This window comes from Phyllobates terribilis, unplaced genomic scaffold (assembly GCF_046119375.1).
Source record: "Phyllobates terribilis strain yellow unplaced genomic scaffold, ASM4611937v1 Scaffold_11__3_contigs__length_659146591, whole genome shotgun sequence".
Lineage (NCBI taxonomy): Eukaryota > Metazoa > Chordata > Amphibia > Anura > Dendrobatidae > Phyllobates > Phyllobates terribilis.
The window spans coordinates 323,801,767-323,823,035 of NW_027362771.1; the positions used below are offsets into that span (position 1 = coordinate 323,801,767).

At 39.6% G+C, this 21,269-nt stretch overlaps 1 protein-coding gene across 8 annotated transcripts in view; it reads left to right on the forward strand.

Annotated features, from left to right (window-relative positions):
* The window catches only part of SHANK3 (SH3 and multiple ankyrin repeat domains 3), a 422,681-nt gene that overhangs the window by 305,169 nt on the left and 96,243 nt on the right, over nucleotides 1-21,269 (forward strand). For all 8 annotated transcript variants that reach the window (XM_073652618.1, XM_073652625.1, XM_073652619.1 and 5 more), the window contains one exon: nucleotides 6,527-6,678. In XM_073652618.1, the coding sequence (XP_073508719.1) occupies nucleotides 6,527-6,678 (152 nt within the window). The remainder of the gene's footprint in view (nucleotides 1-6,526; nucleotides 6,679-21,269) is intronic.

The window sequence follows — 21,269 nt, forward strand, 5'->3', positions numbered from 1 at the left end:
GCTCTGAAGGTGTCAAAGGTCACCATGAGTTTATATTCCGAGACTCTTCTTTCTCTCTGAGATTTGAAGTTACCTTTTAATACCAGTAACTTCATGTCTTTGATGCTGTGATCAGGGGAACAAAAATGCTTGGCTACAGGTAGATCTATTCTTTTCTTTTATTGTGTGGTGATGATGATTCATCCTTGTCCTAAGTTTTTGCCCTGTTTCCCCTACATACAGACCCCCAGCTGGACATTTGATGCATATAATTAAGTACACCACATTAGATGTGATACAGCTGAACGTACCTGGGATCTTATAGTCCTGATGTGAATTGGGAATCTATATCTTGTCTGTGGTCATTATAAACGGACAGGTTTTCACATTTTTTCTGGTTGCAAGGAAAGGTACCTGTAGCTGGTGGAGATGACAGGGAGCTTTTGACAATGATGCTTCTTAGATTTGGGGGCTGCCTAAAACACAGAAGTAGGGGTTCTGGAAATATGGATTGTAATCGGGCATCTTTTTTAGTAAGGGTTGTAATTTACGTGCAGCTCTCCTTAGCGCCTCCAGATTTGGATTGTAGGTGACTACTAGAGGCACCCGGTTGCTTTCTTGTTTGGTTTTGTAATGTAGGAGATGATTCCTTGATATTCTGGTGGCTCTTCTAATCTGTTTCTCAATTGTTTTTGGATGGTGTCCTGATTCAAAAAGGTCTTTCTGAGGCCACCAAGGTGTTTGTCTCTATCCATAGGATTGGAACATATCTGATCGTAGCTGATGGCTTGGCTGTAGACAATACAGTTTTTTATGTGTTTCGGATGGAAACTGTCCCATTTAAGGTATGTTGGACGGTCGATTGACTTCCGGTACAAGGATGTCTCTATTTCATTGTTCTGTAACTTGATGATGGTGTCCAAAAAGTTAATTTCAGTACTGGAGTAGTTGAGTGTTAGGTTGATGGTGGGATGAAATCGATTAAAGTGTTCATGGAACGTCTTCAGCTGTTGTTCAGACTCCGTCCAGATGATTAAAATATCGTTAATGTAACGATAGTAGGCCAGAGGCCTGATGGGACATGAGGACAAAACGTCACTTTCAAGCTTGGCATGAAGATGCGGTACAATCTGGTATCCTCCATTTTGATACAGGGAAAATATATATTTTTGTACTGTTAGCCAGTATATAGAAAAATATTTAGATTTGAGAGTTAGAGAGAGTATATTTTATTCATGATTACTGATGGTGAAAACAGACTTACGGACTATACTCTGATGACACACTGATCCAAAACACTGATTACACTGATACCATTTTTTCTTGTACATGTTTAGACACAGACGTGTGAATGTGGCCTTACACGATTCTTGGGATTGGTCAGTGTCCAAGCTTTGGACCCCTAGCGATCGGGGATTACTTCCAAACTTGGTACAACCCCTTAAGTGAATTCTTATTAAGAAATATCAAGAAAGGTCTATATAGCTAATCAAAGCAGGCCTTCCATAGCTCCTAAGTTTCTTAAAGTTTTTAGTTTGTTTTCTTTATTGTGTTTTCGCTGGTGTTTTTAATGTATTTTTGCACATGTGTGTTTAATGTATTTTTCAAGGCATATCATTGAATTTATGGAGAAAGTCACCATTAAAAAAACTCCACACCTAAAACATGCTTCTTTTTGAAAGAAATACCCCTAACCACAAAATTCATAAGTGTGTTTATAGATATTAATGTTAATGTTAATAGATAATGTTTATTAATAATAATTAAAATAAAATTACAAATTCATCCTAGACCAAAAATAGTAAGTGGCTCAAGGGGTCATAGTCAATGTCCACTACTTAGTGTAGGGCAGAGAGTAGGAGGGAAAAGGAGGATACTCTCCCTCAACAATGCACCCTATACATAACCCTGCCTGACCGCGGAGGTTGGCACTCTGTAAAAGCACGCAAGCTGAATGCTTTTATTTTGGGGGTTATTTCGTTCATGTTAGACACCTTTATATCCTTTGTTCTATTGTCACTTTGTTAGTCTATGAAAAAAGGCTTAAAAAAGAATAATACCAACAACCAGACTAGCTGCTTGTCTTCTGACCCAAACTCAACAGCCTCGTTAGTTTGTAAATCATGCGTCATACTTGGATAGTGTTACATGGAAGTCTGAATTTGAGCTTATACTCACTTGTGCTATGATTCTCTCATCTGAGAGAATCTGATCACACTAAACTGACACTCTGATCAGAGTTTGATCCAAGTGTCATCTACATAATCAATCCGATTATTTCGGATGAGAGAAAATACAGTCGTGTGACCCCGGCCTTAGAGTTTCTTTGTGCCTCTAATCGCTCAATGCTTGAAAGCATTTTTTTTTACTGTGCTACAGTGGGCTATTCAAAACTATTTATATTTAATCTGAGAGCAGCATAATGTAGAGGCAGAGAGCCCCTACTTTTCATCTGTCATGTAGTTGAAGAATTAAATCTAAGAAGAGTTTTTAAAACATTTATGCATCTATTTATTATCCGTATTTTATATGTTTTACATTAGCATGTCATGCGTATTACATCCTTTTCCGACCCATATCCTTTGTCTCCACAAAGAAGTTGTATGAATAGAGGCACCGACCATTTCTACCCAACAACATTGTGACTTTTGATTACGACAATAGCCCTATGCTGTGTTGGACCAATTACACAATGGACACCGGCAGACTTTACTGATCTACAATGTGGTCTGTCTGGTTTCTTAGTGGCATCCAGAGTTTTGATTTAAATTGAAATGCACCGCTATTTTTCCTTCAAACTGACGCAATCTAAGGACGTCTCGGGTACTGATGTAAACAGGACCTTTCTCATCCATGATGAATTCCTCTATATAAAGGTTGAAGAACACATGTTAAGCATACGGGCTTGGGTTCTGAAGTCAGTTTTGCTTTCCATAGCAGGAAAAAATCATGTTATGAGCCATATGATATTACTTTTGTAGGTGGATGGCAAACTCAGATATGTTTTAAAACATATTGTTTTGTTCTTGTCTCAAGGTTATTGACCTACAAATGTATTTCTATTTTATGGCCTCCTTGTAAATTATGGTGGTAAAGCAGCTAAGGTCTTATCAGGGAGAGAGACCATATTTGGAAAAATTCTATGGTTATGTAAAAATACCTTTAAAACATGTTACTATAATATTAGGAAATTCAAAAGTTATGTGTATACAAAATATATACAGTCCGGGCTTCAGTTAAAAATATCAAACCTTAAAGTTTATACCCATTCTATTAAAGAGGTTATCCCTGAACAGAAAAATAAAATGACATTGCAGATGAATAACTACTTTTAATTAGTAAATGAAACTTTATTTATCTAGAGAAGCAATCACTATAGTACATTAAAATGGCCGTGGTCTCCTCCCACTGACAGAAACTGTCCTAGAATGTTAATAGCAAATAGTTAATAATAATTCCCTGTCTGGTCATCATAGCGGGCAGACTGATGGATTCTGCAGCCAACAATAGACAGTGCAAAACAGAAGCTATAGAAGGCCACATGTGCAAAATATTTAATGACACCCCAATGCCCAAAATACAGGCATTTAAATAAAAAAAATTGTCCCGAGGGGTGGACAAACCCTTAAATGGTTATTTTCATGTTATTATGTTTCTTTAGTTAGTATGAAAATAAGCAAGTTTGCAGTTGACTTGCTTTTTCTGTCTTCTGTAATTTTATCTTACATAGTGTGCATCTTGTTTCCAAGGGGCTGGGCCATCAGACCCTGGCCAGTGTGCACATTAGTAAAATTCCAGAAGAGTTAACTCCTAACTTCCCAGTCAGCTATTTCCATCTCATTGATTTCTATACAGCAGTTAGCTGCTCAACTCTTTCAGGTCTTGACAGGGGTCTTATCAGTCCTGCATAATTATATTCTTAGCCCTCAGCATCTGAAGTTTCCAAATCAGTTTTCCTAATCAGGGCTTTCACTTTCTTGAGCCATATGCTTTACACAGGCCCTTTTATCTCTATATCTATATATAATAACCTCAGAACAAACACTGACAGACTCTTAATGTGTAGTAATAGGACAGAGCTCCTAACCAGAATTGTTACTCAAGGAGGAGCACTCCTCCACCCCTCAAGCAATTAGGAAGTAAGGAGACTTCAGAGCTCTGAGCTGCTCCAGAGACAACTTGAGAATACCCCTTTAAAGCTAGAAAGAGGGAGGGGGGTGGAGGCTCCTACTGCATGTGTTCACTGGCACCTGTCTAATTAATATTCTAGGACATGTTTTGGTCAGTGTAACAAGACAGCTGCCACTTTAATGTACTCTAGTGATTACCTCCCTAGGCAAACCGAGAGTGATGTTCTAACTAAATGTATTTAGGAATTTATCTGCAATGTGATTTTACTTCTTTCTTTACTTTTTCGTATTCCCGAAGATACACCTTTAAGGTTCATTGACTACTCGAACATCAATATTATAACTATACAAATTTTGAAATACTATTTGGGAAATATCTGCACTCGATGCAAAGTATGGTACCCCATTAGCTAACCAGCTCATACTGTCCAGGACATATTCTACAGTCTACAACACTGGCTCCTGTGTATGTCGTATAGCGGAATCCTATGCTGGACTGACTAGTATTTTTTAAAGGCAGGTTGTGTAAATCATGACTTTGCCACACATTAATATTTCTTAGAACTGTAAATGACAATTTCTCACTCCCTTTTCATCTATGACCTTTTTAAAGCTCAAAGATTTAAAACTTTTTATCCTCCCTTTTTTGGGGGCCTACATGTTTTTTTTCTTATGAATGAGAATTTTTGGAGAATGTGATGTGTATGGTGACACCACATATGACCTGCATTGCCTCGTTACTGTCACTTCACCTAGGCAAAAGCTTGGCCTCCTTAGCAGCATACCTCTACAGCCTTCCATTATCTCATTAGGACGTGCACATACTGTGAGGCTTCCAGTAAGGAGCAGCCTCATATTCCTTCCATCACATGAAGAAGTCACCGTCTGCCATGCCTGCTAGTGAAGCCTGCATATACAAACATTGACTCGGTCTAATATGGAGTGGTCTCTGTTTATGAGCAGTCTCTTTCTGTCACACATTTTTGCATTAATATTCAGCTCCCATCACCCTCTCTCTGCAGTAATTCAAAATCTGTCAGGCAGCCGAGAGAGGAGGGAGAAGGAGCGAAAGTCAGAGGGAGGGAGGTAAGAGTGAGGGGAAGAGAGAAGGGACAAATATTGTTTTAGAGGGAATAAAAACAATGATTAAGATATCTGTAAGGCAGTAGAAGTCAATGTGAAAGAGTGGTTGTATCACTGCGAAGAAACATTGACATTGGGAAGAAATGATGACGAAGATACTAATGGAACATAGGGCACAAAGACAGGAATGTCACTAGAGGTTGATAAGTGAACAGGTTGTGGAAAGCAAGGGATGAAAAAAAAAGTATGCAGAAGAAATACACAATACATATTTCAAGAGGGAGTCAATGAGAACTACTTAAGAAAGAATGCGACTGGTCAAGAAAAATTTGGGTCTTATCTACATGGAGCATCGAAAATGAGAGATTGGGTAAGGAATAGAGTAGAGGAGGAGGAAGAAGCTGTGAGAGGTTAATCAGGGAGGAAAAGAAGTGAAAGAGAGGCCACAGAGATAGCACCAGTGATAGACGATGAAGGGCTGTCTATTGATCAAGGTGAAGATTGGTGAGTGTGGGGCGGGGGGGTGAGCAGGTCTGGGGATTGTAGAATACTGGGGGGAGAGAGAAGCATGAATGGACAACCCCCCCTTCTCCTCCCTCTGTCCTCCCTCCTCACTCTCCCCCTCCTCTGCTGCTGACAGTTTAACTGAAACGGCAAAAGAACAGGGAGAACTGCAGACAGCCGTGCTTTCCCTCAGCTTCTTATTCATCCAATCCTTTGACAGTCCCTCCATCTACCTAGCTCCTTATGTTTATCTTCTTGTGTTCCTATCTTGCTCGTCTTCACATATCATCATTTATTTCCCTTCCATTCCTCATTGCTCCTCCTCTGCCCTTTCCTCTCTCCTTTGGATTGCTACTCCCCATCATTCTGACTCACTATATCTCTGAACAGCCCTTTTGTATCCTTTTTGCCTTCCTTTCTCAGTTTAATCTTGTTTCCTCCAACCATCTTATCTTATTTACCAAACACCCTCCTTATCTTATTGCTTTTTTCATCTCACAAAATGCCTTTTTTTATTTCGCTTTGAATTTGGTGGGCTGGGTGGAGGGGAGAGGTGATTTAAGGACAAGTGGAGCGCAAAGTAGCCCTCAATAAGGTGGGGGTAGTACTTTGGAGAGAGAGGTTTGAAAGGGGTTTCATGAACATTATGAAATTGGGGAAGTGTCTGTGTTCCAGTATGGTGGTTTGGGTGCCCATGACAAGTGTTGAGGGGTACCACCCACCCACAAAGTTGAGATGTCGGTGAAAGTTTGGAGAAGTTGTGAGCTGCTGGCCACCCACATGGCACGCCCACGTCCACTCAGTACCATCACCTATGTGTTTGTTTACAGCCCAGGGCCCCTGGATACAAGGAGTACCGGACCTCGGGGGCCCAAAAGAAAACTGTACAGCGCGGTACCTGGAAGAACATTTATAGCAGTGAAGTCATACGAACCACAAGGACCTGGAGAAATCCAACTCAACAGAGGGGAGAGAGTGAAGGGTGAGTGCAAGACTCATTTCTTAGTTCAGGGAGCTCATGAAGTACACTTATAGACTGATAAGAGTGATTGCCTTGTTAGATGCACCAAACTGCATTAAAAAAATACAACACAACTGGAAAAGTTTGCCAAAATGATTAAAAAACTGTAAGATCCTGTTATAAGATGAATCTCAAGTTTAATGCATGAAAATTATAAATCATAAATGCAGAGTTATTAAAGAGAGACTCAATTGCAATTGAACGATAAATGCCAGAATTCTTGGATGGACCGCATGACCTACCTTATATATTACAGAGATGTTGCAATAAAAGATGCAGAGATGTCCATTCTGTGTCACAAAAATCACATTGCCTCTTTTTTGAGGTACTGTATGTGTCACAGGAGGCCCTTGCTTCTGAAGTGGGTATATCAAGGGATGCCCACCATTTCTGAGGAGCATGTGTTTCTGAAGCCTCACCCCTGAGGTGTGCATGGCAGACCCTTGACCATGTGTCAATCTTCACGTTATGTATGTAGTAACATATCTAAGAGACAAAGCAGGGGCGCGCTATAGTGAAATCCCGATGATAATAGGAAAAATGAAAACAATTGTAGCTGCTCACCTGGGGAAGTTGTGCAGTTGCAGGTACAACTCTGGTGAAGGATAGTGATCTAACATACAGACTGCTGCTCCACCCGCTCAGCCGGAAAAGAGGCTCATAAATATAAAATAAGGGCAGTAAGAAAAAAAACAACTGTCGCGGTGGACACTCTTAAACGGATGGAGGATATTTATATAGAAAAAGCATTTATTAGCCAATGCAAAGCATTTTAAAATTTCAGCCTAAGGAAGAAATCAAACCAATTTCTTCTTCTTTTTACTAATAAATTATTTTTCTATATAAATATCCCCCATCCTTTCTATGACAGTGCCCACTGCAACGCTTTTTTTCTTCTTACTGTCTTTATTTTATATTTAGTAACATATGGCCTTCTATGGGATGTGTTCACAACAATCCAACCTTCATTTCATATGTTCCTTTGTCTTTATATAAATGTGAGTGAAATAAAAGTGCACTTTTGATCCTCTAACTGTATACAAATCTGCATATACATCCCTATTTATGATGTGATGGAAACGGTATATTGTGTAAAGGAATGTGCATATCTCTTTAGGTCTGTGTGATCTTTATGTATCATAGCCACTGTCTTTTATTTAAGAAGTTTGAGGGTTTATTCTAAAGTAGACTTTTTTTTTTATATATAAAATTAGAGTAATACATTTATTTTCCAATATCATTTGTTTGTCTACAAACTAGGACCAAAAAACAAACAAACTTAAAAGTGGATCTGTCACCAGATTTGACAATACAGATGGCATACATTATTAAATAGATCTCTTAGTTATGATGAGGCTGGTGTACTTATTTTTAAAATTTGCCTCAGAATGGCTGAATACTCCTATTGAAAAAGTTGACCTCAGTCTCTGCCCACCTAGACTGTTTGACAGCTCCTCATTGCCCATACTCCCCACTGTTGAGATGTCACACTGCTCAGTAGAAGCTGCCGCTGTCAGTCAGAGTATGTGAGTGGAGACCGAGTACAATTCAATTCTTGAGAGGCTTCACTTTTTATGTGGACTTATAGCATGCTAATTTTAAAGGGAACTTGGGCAGCATGAATCTGAGATCGGTTTCTGCATTCTAAACATTTATGATGAAATGCTGTAACTTTTCAGAGAAAAACATAGTTGAAAGCTTGGTTGGGGACAAGTTGACTAGACAGGTTCCTGCTGGTTTCTCCCCGCCTGCTTAGCTAAACTGATGTATCCCCCCTAAACACACACATAGGTAGACCTGTCAGTCTAGCAAATAGGGCAGGGAGACTTCAGGGACCTGCCTCTTGGACTCGTTACCTCATCCCCAGTTGCGCTTTCAACTATGTCTTGCTCTGAAATGCCGCATCATTTCAGAGTATAACATAGATGTTTACAATGAAGAAGTCCATCTCTGAAATAACTAACAGGTTCCTTTTAGTGTCAGGATTATATAGCCATACTGACATTCATTTTCAAAGCTAGTACAGCAGCCTCATCAAGTCAAATGAATTAATGTAATAATTTAATAATTATTAAATTATAATGTATGAACATTATAGTTTCATGGTTTTTAAAGTTGAAGGTAAACATAAGTCCATCAAGTTCAACCTATAGCCTACATGCTTGTATTATGAAACACTTTTAAGAGAATGTAATAACACAGTTTGCAATATGCTTCTGGGTTCATAGTGATAGCTGCATGTAGTCTCATATAATTATATGATTCATTTTAAAAAAATACATACCATACTGTGCAAAAGTCTACGACAGGTGTGGAATAAATGTTGCAAAGTAAATATAAGGGTTAATAGTTTATGTTTTAACAATTAACAGAATTCAAAATGAACAAACAAAAGAAAATCTAAATCAAATCTTTATTTGATGTGACCATCCTTTGCCTTCAATCAATAACCATTATGCTACATACACTTGCACACAGTTTTTGAAGGAACTCGGCAGGAAGGTTTATGCAAACATTTTGGAGAACTAACCACAGATCTTCTGTGGATGTAGGCTTGGGCAAATCCTTCTGTCTCCTCATATAATTCCAGACGGTCTCAATGATGTTGAGAGCTCTGTGGGAGCTATATCATCTCTTGCAGGACTCTTTGTTCTTCTTTATGCTGTAAATAATCCTCATTGGCACTAGCTGTATGTTTGGGGTTGTGGTCTTGCTGTAAAATAAATTTGAAGTCAATCGCTTCTGTGATGGTATTACATGATGGAAAAATATCTGCTTTTATTGCTCAGCATTGAGAACACGATTAAAGTTAAAGAGGTTGACCACTACTATTAACAATGCCCCCATCGATTTAAACTGTGGAAACAAGTGTTTTTGTTAATACCTTCTGTGGTCATTCTTCCTGTGAGCGGCGCTGTCGCTGACCCCTCATCGCTGACCCCTCACTAGGCATCGCGTGACCCCGGGTGCAGTCTGCTCCGACATCTACTGATGTCACGTCAAGTTCCGGCTGCAGCCAGGCATGACCCAGTGACGCGCTCCCCACTGATTGATGGGCTGTGGGCGGGGTTTCACCGCATGTCACAGCCCAGCATGCACCGCGTGCAACGAAAGCAGAGGAGAGCGAAAGCGCACGGTGGATGCTGGGCTGTGACGTGCAGTGAAACCCCTCCCACACCCCATCAATCAGTGGGGAGCGCGTCACTGGGTCACGCCCAGCTGCAGCCAGAACTTGATGTGACATCAGCGGGGCTCACGTGATGCCTAGTGAGGGGTCAGCGATAGCGCCGCTCACAGGAAGAATGACCACAGAAGGTATTAACAAAAACACTTATTTCCACAGTTTAAATCGATGGGGGCATTGTTAATAGTAGTGGGCAACCTCTTTAACCTGTCAGGTGAGTCATTCTGCATGATTACAGCTAAGTTTATTATTCTCTGAAACGCTCCAGTGTTCAAAGAGGATGTACTGTAAAGATCCGTCTCGGGACCGGAGCTGGAGATTAACTTGTCTAGCTCTGCCCCCCAGCTGGATTTTCCCAGCCCTGCTGCAGGTGATTAATGTTTCTTTGTCCTGTGTACAAAGAGAGATCTGTCAATCACCTGGAGTGGTGCTGGTAAAAGCTGGCTGAGGGCGGTGCCGGACTAGTCTCGTCACCGACTATGGTCCCTGAATGAATTTTTAAAGTATATTTTCTCTGAAACACCAGATCGTTTCAGAGAATAGTATTCCTGGCTGCAACTATGCAGCCAGGATTTTATTTATGCTCCCAGCGGTTGGTGGTTGGACAGCATGAATCGCCTGACAGGTTCCCTTTAACCCTGACCTAATTCCCAAGGAACCTCCATCATCAACACCAGGTGAACTAACGGCCTGCTGTTACAGCCAAATGTTTCACATTTTGACTCATCAGTCCAGAGAACCTGCTGCCATTTTTCTGCACCCCAGTTTCTATGTTTTCGTGCATAATAGTGTCACTTGGCCTTGGTTCCGTGTCAAAGATTTGGCTTTTTTGCCTCAATTCTTCGATAAAGACCACTTTGGCACAGACTACTGCGAAAAATAGATGGATGTAGCTTGCAATTTTGAGCTGATGGCACTGCTGGACATCTTCCTATTTCAAAGGGAAGTAAGCATAACGTGTCTTTCATCCGATGCACTACATTTTCTTGGCTGCTCTATGCTTCTATGGTCATCAACGTTGCCCATTTCTTGGTGCCTCTTCAAAAGAGCTTGAAAAGCACCCCTTGAAACCCCAGTCTGCTTTGAAATCTTAGCCTGGAAGAGACCTTGCTGATGCAGTATAGCTACTTTGTGATTTGTTGCTGTATTCAGTTTTTTCATGGTTGTATAACTTGTGAGATGAAACTGTCTTCCACAACATCCCCTTTGGAGTATGACTGTTCCTCACCCAAATTTAAGCCTCCTACACAACTGTTTCTTTTTCATTTAATGACTGTGGTTCAACCTACATACAAAATTGATGATCATTATCACTTGTTTGGTACATTCGGTTCACATACACCTGACTATAAGGTTAGTTTCCTACATTGAGTTTTTGGTGAGTTTTGGACGCTGCATATTTTCATTGCCCAAAAAAATGCAGTGTCTTACAGTTCCAGCAAGGTGGAAGGGATTTATGGAAATGTCATGGCCACTGTGCTTTTTTACTTACTCAGCGTAAACTGACCTACGATGTGTGTGACCTACAATCCTCAAAATGTCAAAATGCGAGTACACTGAGTTTTATGTGTGGATTTTTCCAATAGAATTGCATAAAAAACATACATGTGTTTTTAGTACGTGTGGAAACGCATTAAAAACGCTTCTAATCCACACATGATTATATCAATAAAGGCTTGTCAAAGCCAAATTCCAGGAAATATCAAAAACAAAGCAGCTTTTTTAAAACATGACATAATAAAAGAGACAAAAAATGCAGCGTCAAAAATGTTTGTACAAAAATACACTCAAAAACGCAATAAAAAAAATTGTAAATAACAGAAAATCTGCAGTATCAAAATTCACCAAATACTTATCAGAGATACGTAGTCTAATCCTTCAAAATCCCTGATTTTGTGCCAGTGTACCTAGAAGAAGTGATGATGATCAATCTAAATATTGATTTGATTTAGTTTCCTCTTTTGTTCATTCACTTTGCATTTTGTTTATTGATAAAAATAAGCTGTTAACACTTTTATTTTTGAAAGCATTCTTACTGTTCAGCATTTACTCTCCACACCACACCTGCTGCCTACAACCTTTTCATGGTACTGATTGTCCATCACATTGATCTGTGCTGAGCTGTTCAGCTCCATTCAATGTTTATGTCCGACTCCACCCGGGTTCTGGGGGCTGGATCACCCCCTGTTTGTAATGGTTGACCTATATTGAGGAGAGGTCATAAATATCAGATTCCCTGACAGCGCCTTTACCTGTTTCCTTTGTGACCAGCCCCTGGAGATAGGCTTTTCCATAGATTCACAGTTCTTATTGTTAAGAAGTCTTGTCTCCTCTGGAGAGTGTATGTCTTTTTTCTTTTAAAGATGTATGAATCCACCCTTGTTTTATGAGAGGATTCAATACAGTAAACTTTACTATATTTATTGTACAAGCCAAATATATACTTAAATAAGAGCTTGTCCAACACTGAAATGTTTTTTTTTTTTTTTTTTTATAAGACAGGAATAGTTTTAAAACAATGAACTGGGACATACTTACTTTCCAGCACCTCTATGGATCAAGCTCAGGCCGCTCCGGAGGTCTGCACCAGCCTTGGAAGCATTGTCCCATCTGTTTGGAAGCCTACAGGACCACTGCTTCCTGTGATTGGCTGTAGTGGTGAGGTGACTAGAAAAGTGTGTCATCAGAGAAACATTTGAAGATGCGTTCTCCTTGTCACCTAATTGTTACAGCCAATCACAGGCTGTTATCCACCTTTGGTGATTTTTTTTTACATATTTAGGGCTAAGACTCCAATGTGTGAGTCCATGGAAATCGAACTGCACTCAGATGTCATCCAAGTGCAGTCTGATGTTTTCCATGCACCCATAGACTTGCATGGGCGAGTGGCATCCGATTTGCTCTGCAAATCAATTTTTTTTCGATATGAGAAAAAAAGACGATGTATACGCTCATGTGAGCAAGCCCTTCAAATCGTTTTTGTAATTGGGTTTTATTAAAAATGTTGTACCATTTTTTTCATGAGTTAACTGAGTATCTGTCAGTAAGCTCATTCTTACAATAGTTTAACTCTTTAATCTGTCTTTCCGAGCTCCTGTCAGATGTTTTATCTCTATAGACTACATCAAAGTTAATCATCACAGAAAAACAAAGACTGTTAAAGCCAAAAATGCTACATTTTTAATGAAACCCAATTGTAAAAATAGATGCATTTATTTTAAATAAAAAATATCCCCCAAAGCTGAACATCTCCTTCAAATACATGTAGTGAATTAAAAATATATATATATATTATCCCCAAATGTGGACAACCACTTTAAGACACATTAAGTTTGATTTTTGGTTTGACAACTTCTGTCCACAGTAAAACCATGCAGGCTTTCACTTATTATCTTCTTTCACATATTCCTACACATACTTAAAACAAACTCTTGGTGCGTCACAAACTTTCTTTCAGCGCATTGAGCCTTTGTGCACAAAAAGAGAATGAACATACGCACTATATGGTATTACATATGAGCTCTGCAAAGCTACTCTAGCACACATGCTACATCTGTATACAGAACAAACTAGAAGAGAAAAAAAAACTTTTTAATTGAATAATATTAAAACCACACTCGTGATTCACCACAATGATATTGGCTAAAAAGACCAACATTATCAACCATTATGCAGAATAGATGGGTGGTAAGCTTACTGGTCTATATTGACTGGGAAGACCTAGAGTCATGAAATTATGGAAATCACAAGATTAATAGACATGTTAATGATATGCCCATGATGAAAAATGGAAACAAAATTTTCAAAACATTTTGGTTTATTCAATATCGAGTATGAGAGTCATGTGCAAAAATACACTGACAATCTTTGACATGCTGTTAATGAGTTTATTAATGGTTGAGGAAGCTGTACAACACTAAATGCACTTGGGAATGCAAAACATCAAGATCCGCTGCTGGCAGCTCCCTTTGCAATTGCGAACCAATGATGTCCCAGATGTGCTCGACTGGAGAGGCTGCAAATTGCTCGTCTAGCTCATGGTTAGCACAGGCAGACTACTCACAATAGCAGAAGCAACAATCTGGTGTTGAAAAAATGGCTCATGGGACACTTTGAAGAAATGACTATAATATTGCTTTCATGACCAAAACAATGTAATGCCGAGATGTTACTGCACCTAGAATGAAGACTAGAGAGGTGCAGATACTGTACAGTATACCATCTCACACTATTCCACCCCACACCATAATCCCTGTGTAGGATCATTGTGACATTTCCTCATGAATGCCTCTTTACGCCATTGCCCACATGGTCCCCCAATTTTTGGCTGTCATTGCATCCAAGACAAAAGTGGGACTCAATAGGATAGCCCTCTATTCCATACTGTTTAAAACCTTGGTCTTGGCACGTGACGTCCAATTTCACTTGCAGTACAGAAAGACTTATTACCAGTTATATGGCTATTTCTCCAAAGTGCGCCATGTGCCGATTTTCAACATAACAACGCCAGGCTGCATGTCGCTCGTGCTACATCTGCTAACATGGCCTGCAGCATCTCAGGACTTGTCTCCAGCTGAGCACATCTAAGACATCATTGGTCAGCAATTGCAAAGAGGAATACCAGCCCTGAATCTTGATGATTTACATGCTCAAGTGCATTCTGCAAGGCAGAACATTCCTCAGACAACCATTAATAACTTCATTGATAACATGCCAAGGTGTGTAAGTGCGTGTATTTCTGCGTGTTGTTCTCACACCCGATACAGACTAAATCAAGTTGTTTTGAAAATTCTGTTTCCATTTTTCCATCATTTGGATATTATTAACATATCTATTGATCCTGTGATTTTCATGATTCCACGACCTTTACTTCTTTGTGGTGCAATGTTGAGTGTATATATACAATGAATATAAGAAATCTACACACCACTGATAAAATGCCAATTTTTTTGTCATTTAAAGAAAAATCATACCAAGATGAATAATTTCAGAACTTTTCCCACCTTTAATGTCACCTATAATTTGTACAATTGATTAAAAAATCATTTTGACGGGGAGAATAAAAATAAGAACCAGGGCTATGGAGTCACAGCCCATTTTGGTGGAGTCGGAGTCACAGCCCATTTTGGTGGAGTCAGAGTCGGTATAAAATGGACCGACTCCGACTCCTGAAATATATAATAAATTGGGTACAGTAATTGAATGCAGTTTGTGGGGAATATTTTTTCGTAAGAATTTGGGAAAGTCATGAAATGTCCTATAAATGTCTGTCCTATTCCTGATCTAAGGGTCTAGACTTTTAGCTGAGATGAATCTGTGCTACAGTAAATTTATCCCTTAAACATGAGCCATGTATGAGGGAGTCGGAGTCAGAGTCGTGGAGTCGGAGTCGGTGTCATGGAAATTGAGGAGTCGGAGGTTTGGCTTACCGACTCCACAGCCCTGATAACAACACTAAAATAACGTTTTTTCATAAGTGTGAAACCCTCTTCTACTGTAATTGTGGATGTGGTTATGTTCAGAATTAACCAATCACATTTAAATGCATGTTAAATAGTAGTCAGTACACAGATGGAATTGAATTTTACCTTTCAACAGGACAACAACCCTAAGCATTCCTACAAATCAGCAAAAGAATGGCTTCACCAGAAGAAGATCAAAGTTTTGGAATGGCCCAGCCAGAGCCCAGACCTGAATCCAATTGAAAATCTGTGTTGAGCTAAGAGCGCGCAGTACAACTTTCAATTGAAATGCACAGATTATGGGTGACAATAAGGCTATGTGCCCACGTAGCAGATTTGATGCAGAGTGTTTTTGCCTCTCTCTGGCAGAAAAAACGCATGCAGATTTACATGCGTTTTTTTCAGCGGTTTTACATGCGTTTTCACATGCGTTTTTTCAAGCACTTTTCCAAGTGATTTTGAGCATCACTTGGAAAAGTGCTTGACAAGTTGGTCACACAATATAAATCCATGCAGCCGGCATGGATTTATATTGTGTGACCAACTTAGATGCTTTAAATGCTGCATCTATAGCAAAAAAAAAAAAAATTTAAAAAGTTAAAAATAAAAAAAACCTGTATACTCACCTCTCCAGTCTCCTCCCGGCGGAGATCCTCTCTCCTCGGCGTCCCGCGGTGTACTTGCAGGACCTGCGGTGACGTCATTTAGTCAGCTGATGGTCACGCGACCATCACCTGACCGCTGACGTCAGCAGTTGCGTGACCATCAGCTGACTAAATGACGTCACCTCAGGTCCTGCCAGTACACCGCGGGACGCCGAGGAGAGAGGATCTCCGCCGGGAGGAGACTGGAGAGGTGAGTATACAGGTTTTTTTTATTTTTAACTTTTTTATTTATTTTTTTCACCACGTGGTAGCCGGGATGAAGAGGAGTTGTAGTCTCCTCTTCATCCTGGGTACCACACGCACCGCGATTACGCTGCAAATTCACGGCCATTGAATTTAATTGATACGAAGCAAATCCACATATACCTGCGGGTTTGTTGTGTTTCAATGTTCCTCAATGGCCACGAATTTGCAGCGTAATCGCGGTAGAAATGGTCATGCTGCGTATGCAATGCGAATTCAGCGCTCTAATTAGTGCATCATGTGCACAGCACATCCGAATTCACATTGCTTTGCATGGCAGACTTGTTTACAAGCGTTTTCGCGGCCGCAAAAACGCTACAAAAACGCTACGTGGGCACATGGCCTAAAGGTGATTTTTTTATATATATCAATTGTAATTGCACACTCGACTTGGCAAAATGTTATCAGTTTCAATGAGAACAACATGCCCGATCCTTCCTTCACCTGGTATTGGCTATCAGGGAAGATGCGAGTGACTCCATTTACATTACATCCCTACAAAATCATTTAATGTGTCTGAGTACCTTCACCATTTCCTGACATCCATAGGATATCACCTGCATACAAAGCAGGTGCTGACTGTGTTATACAACTGACACCCGCTTCTAAACCTTGCCATACAAATGATATAGCTGTTTTCCAAACAGATGGTTGGTCAGTCCCAGCGAAAATGGCAGGTTAGGCTGACTTTCATCTAATGTGTATGGGGGCCTCAACTTCTTTGTTTGCTCTCATTGCTGCAGATTAACCGCTTGGATTCTTCAGGCAATTGTGACCCCATCATGAAAGTGGTCATGCAGACAACGGTCCCCCCTCTGTATTGCAGTGAATTTTTTAAGTGACCACATATTCAAATGCCTAAGGAAAATGATGCAATATATAAATCATAGTTACATTTAAAATAAAGTTACCTCCCCATCCACTCAGTCTATAAATAAAAAAATCCAAGGAATGAAAGATACAAACTTATTTGCTGTCATCATGGTATTGCCATTTTTGCTCATATGTACCCCTCAATCGTGCCAATAAAAATTACAACTATACCTGCATAAAATAAGCCCCCAACACACTTCCTTCTACTTAAAAATTATATGGGTCAAATCATATGGCAACACAAACCAAATCATATTTTTGTTTGAGGGTTGTTTTATTTTTAAATTTAGTAAAGCATAAAATTTATAAATGTAGTATTGCTGTAATCATTTTGACTTGCATACCATTTTTACCACTCTGTTTGTTCCATGTAACAAAAGACATTTATTTCCCTTTTTTACATTATAAAAGTAATGGTGTCATCGAGAAGTACAACTGTTAATGCAAAAATAAAACAATACAGTGGTGGCCAAAAGTATTGGCACCCCTGCAATTCTGTCAGATAATACTCAGTGTCTTCCTGAAAATGATTGCAATCACAAATTCTTTGGTATTATTATCTTCATTTAATTTGTCTTCAATGAAAAAACACAAAAAGAATTGTCCTAAAGCCAAATTGGATATAATTCCACACCAAACCTAAAAAAGGGGGTGGACAAAAGTATTGGCACTGTTTGAAAAATCATGTGATGCTTCTCTAATTCGTGTAATTAACAGCACCTGTAACTTACCTGTGGCACCTAACAGGTGTTGGCAATAACTAAATCACTCTTGCAGCCGGTTAACATGGATTAAAGTTGACTCAACCTCTGTCCTGTGTCCTTGTGTGTACCACATTGAGCATGGAGAAAAGAAAGAAGACCAAAGAACTGTCTGAGGACTTGAGAAACCAAATTGTGAGGAAGCATGAGCAATCTCAAGGCTACAAGTCCATCTCCAAAGACCTGAATGTTCCTGTGTCTTCCGTGCGCAGTGTCATCAAGAAGTTTAAAGCCCATGGCACTGTGGCTAACCTCCCTAGATGTGGACGGAAAAGAAAAATTGACGAGAGATTTCAACGCAAGATTGTGCGGATGATGGATAAAGAACCTTTACTAACATCCAAACAAGTTCAAGCTGCCCTGCAGTCCGAGGGTACAACAGTGTCAACCCGTACTATCCGTCGGCATCTGAATGAAAAGGGACTGTATGGTAGGATACCCAGGCAGACCCCACTTCTTACCCCGAGACATAAAAAAGCCAGGCTGGAGTTTGCCAAAACTTACCTGAGAAAGCCTAAAACATTTTGGAAGAATGTTCTCTGGTCAGATGAGACAGAAGTAGAGCTTTTTGGGAAAAAGCATCAATATAGAGTGTACAGGAAAAAAAAAGAGGCATTCAAAGAAAAGAACACGGTCCCCACAGTCAAACATGGCGGAGGTTCCCTGATGTTTTGGGGTTGCTTAGCTGCCTCTGGCACTGGACTGCTTGACCGTGTGCATGACATTATGAAGTCTGAAGACTACCAACAAATTTTGCAGCATAATGTAGGGCCCAGTGTGAGAAAGCTGGGTCTCCCTCAGAGGTCATGGGTCTTCCAGCAGGACAATGACCCAAAACACACTTCCAAAAGCACTATAAAATGGTTTGAGAGAAAGCACTGGAGACTTCTAAGGTGGCCAGCAATGAGTCCAGACCTGAATCCCATAGAACACCTGTGGAGAGATCTCAAAATGGCAGTTTGGAGAAGGCACCCTTCAAATATCAGGGACCTGGAGCAGTTTGCCAAAGAAGAATGGTCTACAATTCCAGCAGAGCATTGTAAGAAACTCCTTGATGGTTACCGGAAGCGGTTGTTCGCAGTTATTTTGGCTAAAGGTTGTGCAACCAAGTATTAGGCTGAGGGTGCCAATACTTTTGTCTGGCCCATTTTTGGAGTTTTGTGTGAAATGATCAATGATTTGATTTTTGCTTCATTCTCTTTTGTGTTTTTTTCCTTGCAAGCAAATTAAATGAAGATAATAATACCAAAGAATTTGTGATTGCAATCATTTTAAGGAAGAAACTGAGTATTATCTGACAGAATTGCAGGGGTGCCTATACTTTTGGCCACCACTGTATATGACATGGATGCTGACAAAGTCTAGCAAATGGAACTGATCAAGAAAATGAAGACAATGCAAAAGTTAAAAATTCAACAGGACATATGACTCAAGCAGAACTGTCTGGCCCAGGTACACTGGCACATACATTATGTAAATCAATAACTGATAATTATGCAAAACCAATATTTAAGCCTGCAAGTCTATGTGGGATGCTATGCACTATAGTAAAACACGTAAAATAAATCTGTAAACTGGCTCTTGCCACCTCATCTGAGAGCAGTATAATGTAGGGACAGAGACCCTGACTCCAGCGATATATCATTTACTGAACCTCTTGCTACAGTTTTGATAAAATCATTTTTTTCTGCAGCAGATCTACCAGTTGTCTGAATGCTGAGCTCTGTATAACCCACCCACACCACTGATTGGCAGCTTTCTGTGTACACTGTGCATAGGCAGAAAGCTGACAATCAGTGGTGGGGCGGGGTTATGCATTAGCATGAGAGAAAATACTACTTAAATGGCCAGGCAAACCCTTTAAACTTTTGTACCATCAATGTTATTGTGCTAAGTTTCCTTTCTAAAATACTTGTTTTTTTGGGAACCCAATCCTAGTACTCTTCTGAGAGTTGTTCATAACTCAGTCTTTACACCTCCAGCTCTGAGCTTTATGCTTTGTTGTGCTAGAGAAGTACAAGTACATTACTTTTTGCTATCGGTTTTATATATTTTGTGCACATACGAGGTCACTGTATATGTGGTGACCCTCTACATTTATATTAAAGAACAATGGTAGGAAATCTTTCCAATATCTGTATAGGCTCAGTGCCTGTATTGTTTGTCATGTAATATTATGTTGCCTTTATGTGAATGTGAAGCCTGCTTTGTATTATACTGTATATTAGAACATTTTGTGTCTCTACTATTATTCAGTTGTTCTTGTGTGGATTGACAATTCTTTGTATGACTGTTGTATTGTGAGAATGTTGGATGTTCTTGTGTTTTCATCTCATGCTTTGTCTCACTGGCTGTTTTATTCTCCATGCTCCATTGCAGATGCTTTCGTACATAACGTAGGTAACTATCACACTCTTATCACAAGTAGTTGGTGCCCCTCACCCTGTGTAATTGTTAATTGCCCTTTTACCCTTTCCTTATCCTTACTTAATGTTCTGAACACCCCTTTTTAACAGCCAATAAGAAGAAGTCTTAGTCTAGAAGGCTTATTTTAGGCAAGTATTTTAAACTTTGACTAGATTAGGCAAGTATATAGACCAATCAGAATTCACTTCTAGGAAAGAAGTACCTGTAACAGGTGTGGTAGGACAATCAGGTTTCTTGTTGTAACTGTATTTGGCCATGTACAACTCAAAACAAGTGATCATAGCAGAACTTTGACAGCATTGACTTGTATGAAGTCAGTATTTGCAATACCATAGTTTGCCAAATGACTCTGTTTTTTGCGTCTAGCATGAAATATTAGGCCAGAAATAGTTTGCTCTGTATTAGGCCTTTATGGGTTTTCAGCCTCTGTATTTAATAATCACTGGTGAATAACATGTTTTATATGTATTTATGTTTTATATTTATTTAGACACACATATGATCTTTTGATGGAATTCACCAGTATTCACCAATACAGGGAAAAAGTATTGAACACGCTTACTGAAATTTAATTAATACTTCATACAAAAGCCTTTGTTGGTGGTGACAGCTTCAAGACACCTCCTATATGAAGAAACTAGTCGCATGCATTGCTCAGGTGTGATTTTGGCCCTCACAAACACTCTTCCAATCCTGAAGGTTCCGTGGGCTCCTTCTATGAACTCTGAGCTTTAGTTCCTTCAATACTTATTTCACCCACTGTATATATAAAACTATTGCTGTAATCGGACCACTTTGCAGAATCATGCTCTCAGGTCATTTTTACCATGCAGTGAACGAATGGTAACAAAATCCAAAAAACAATGGTGAAATTGCGTTTTTTTTTTCTTTTTTACCATTTTACTCCACTTGTTTCTTTTTCCTATTTTCCAGTATA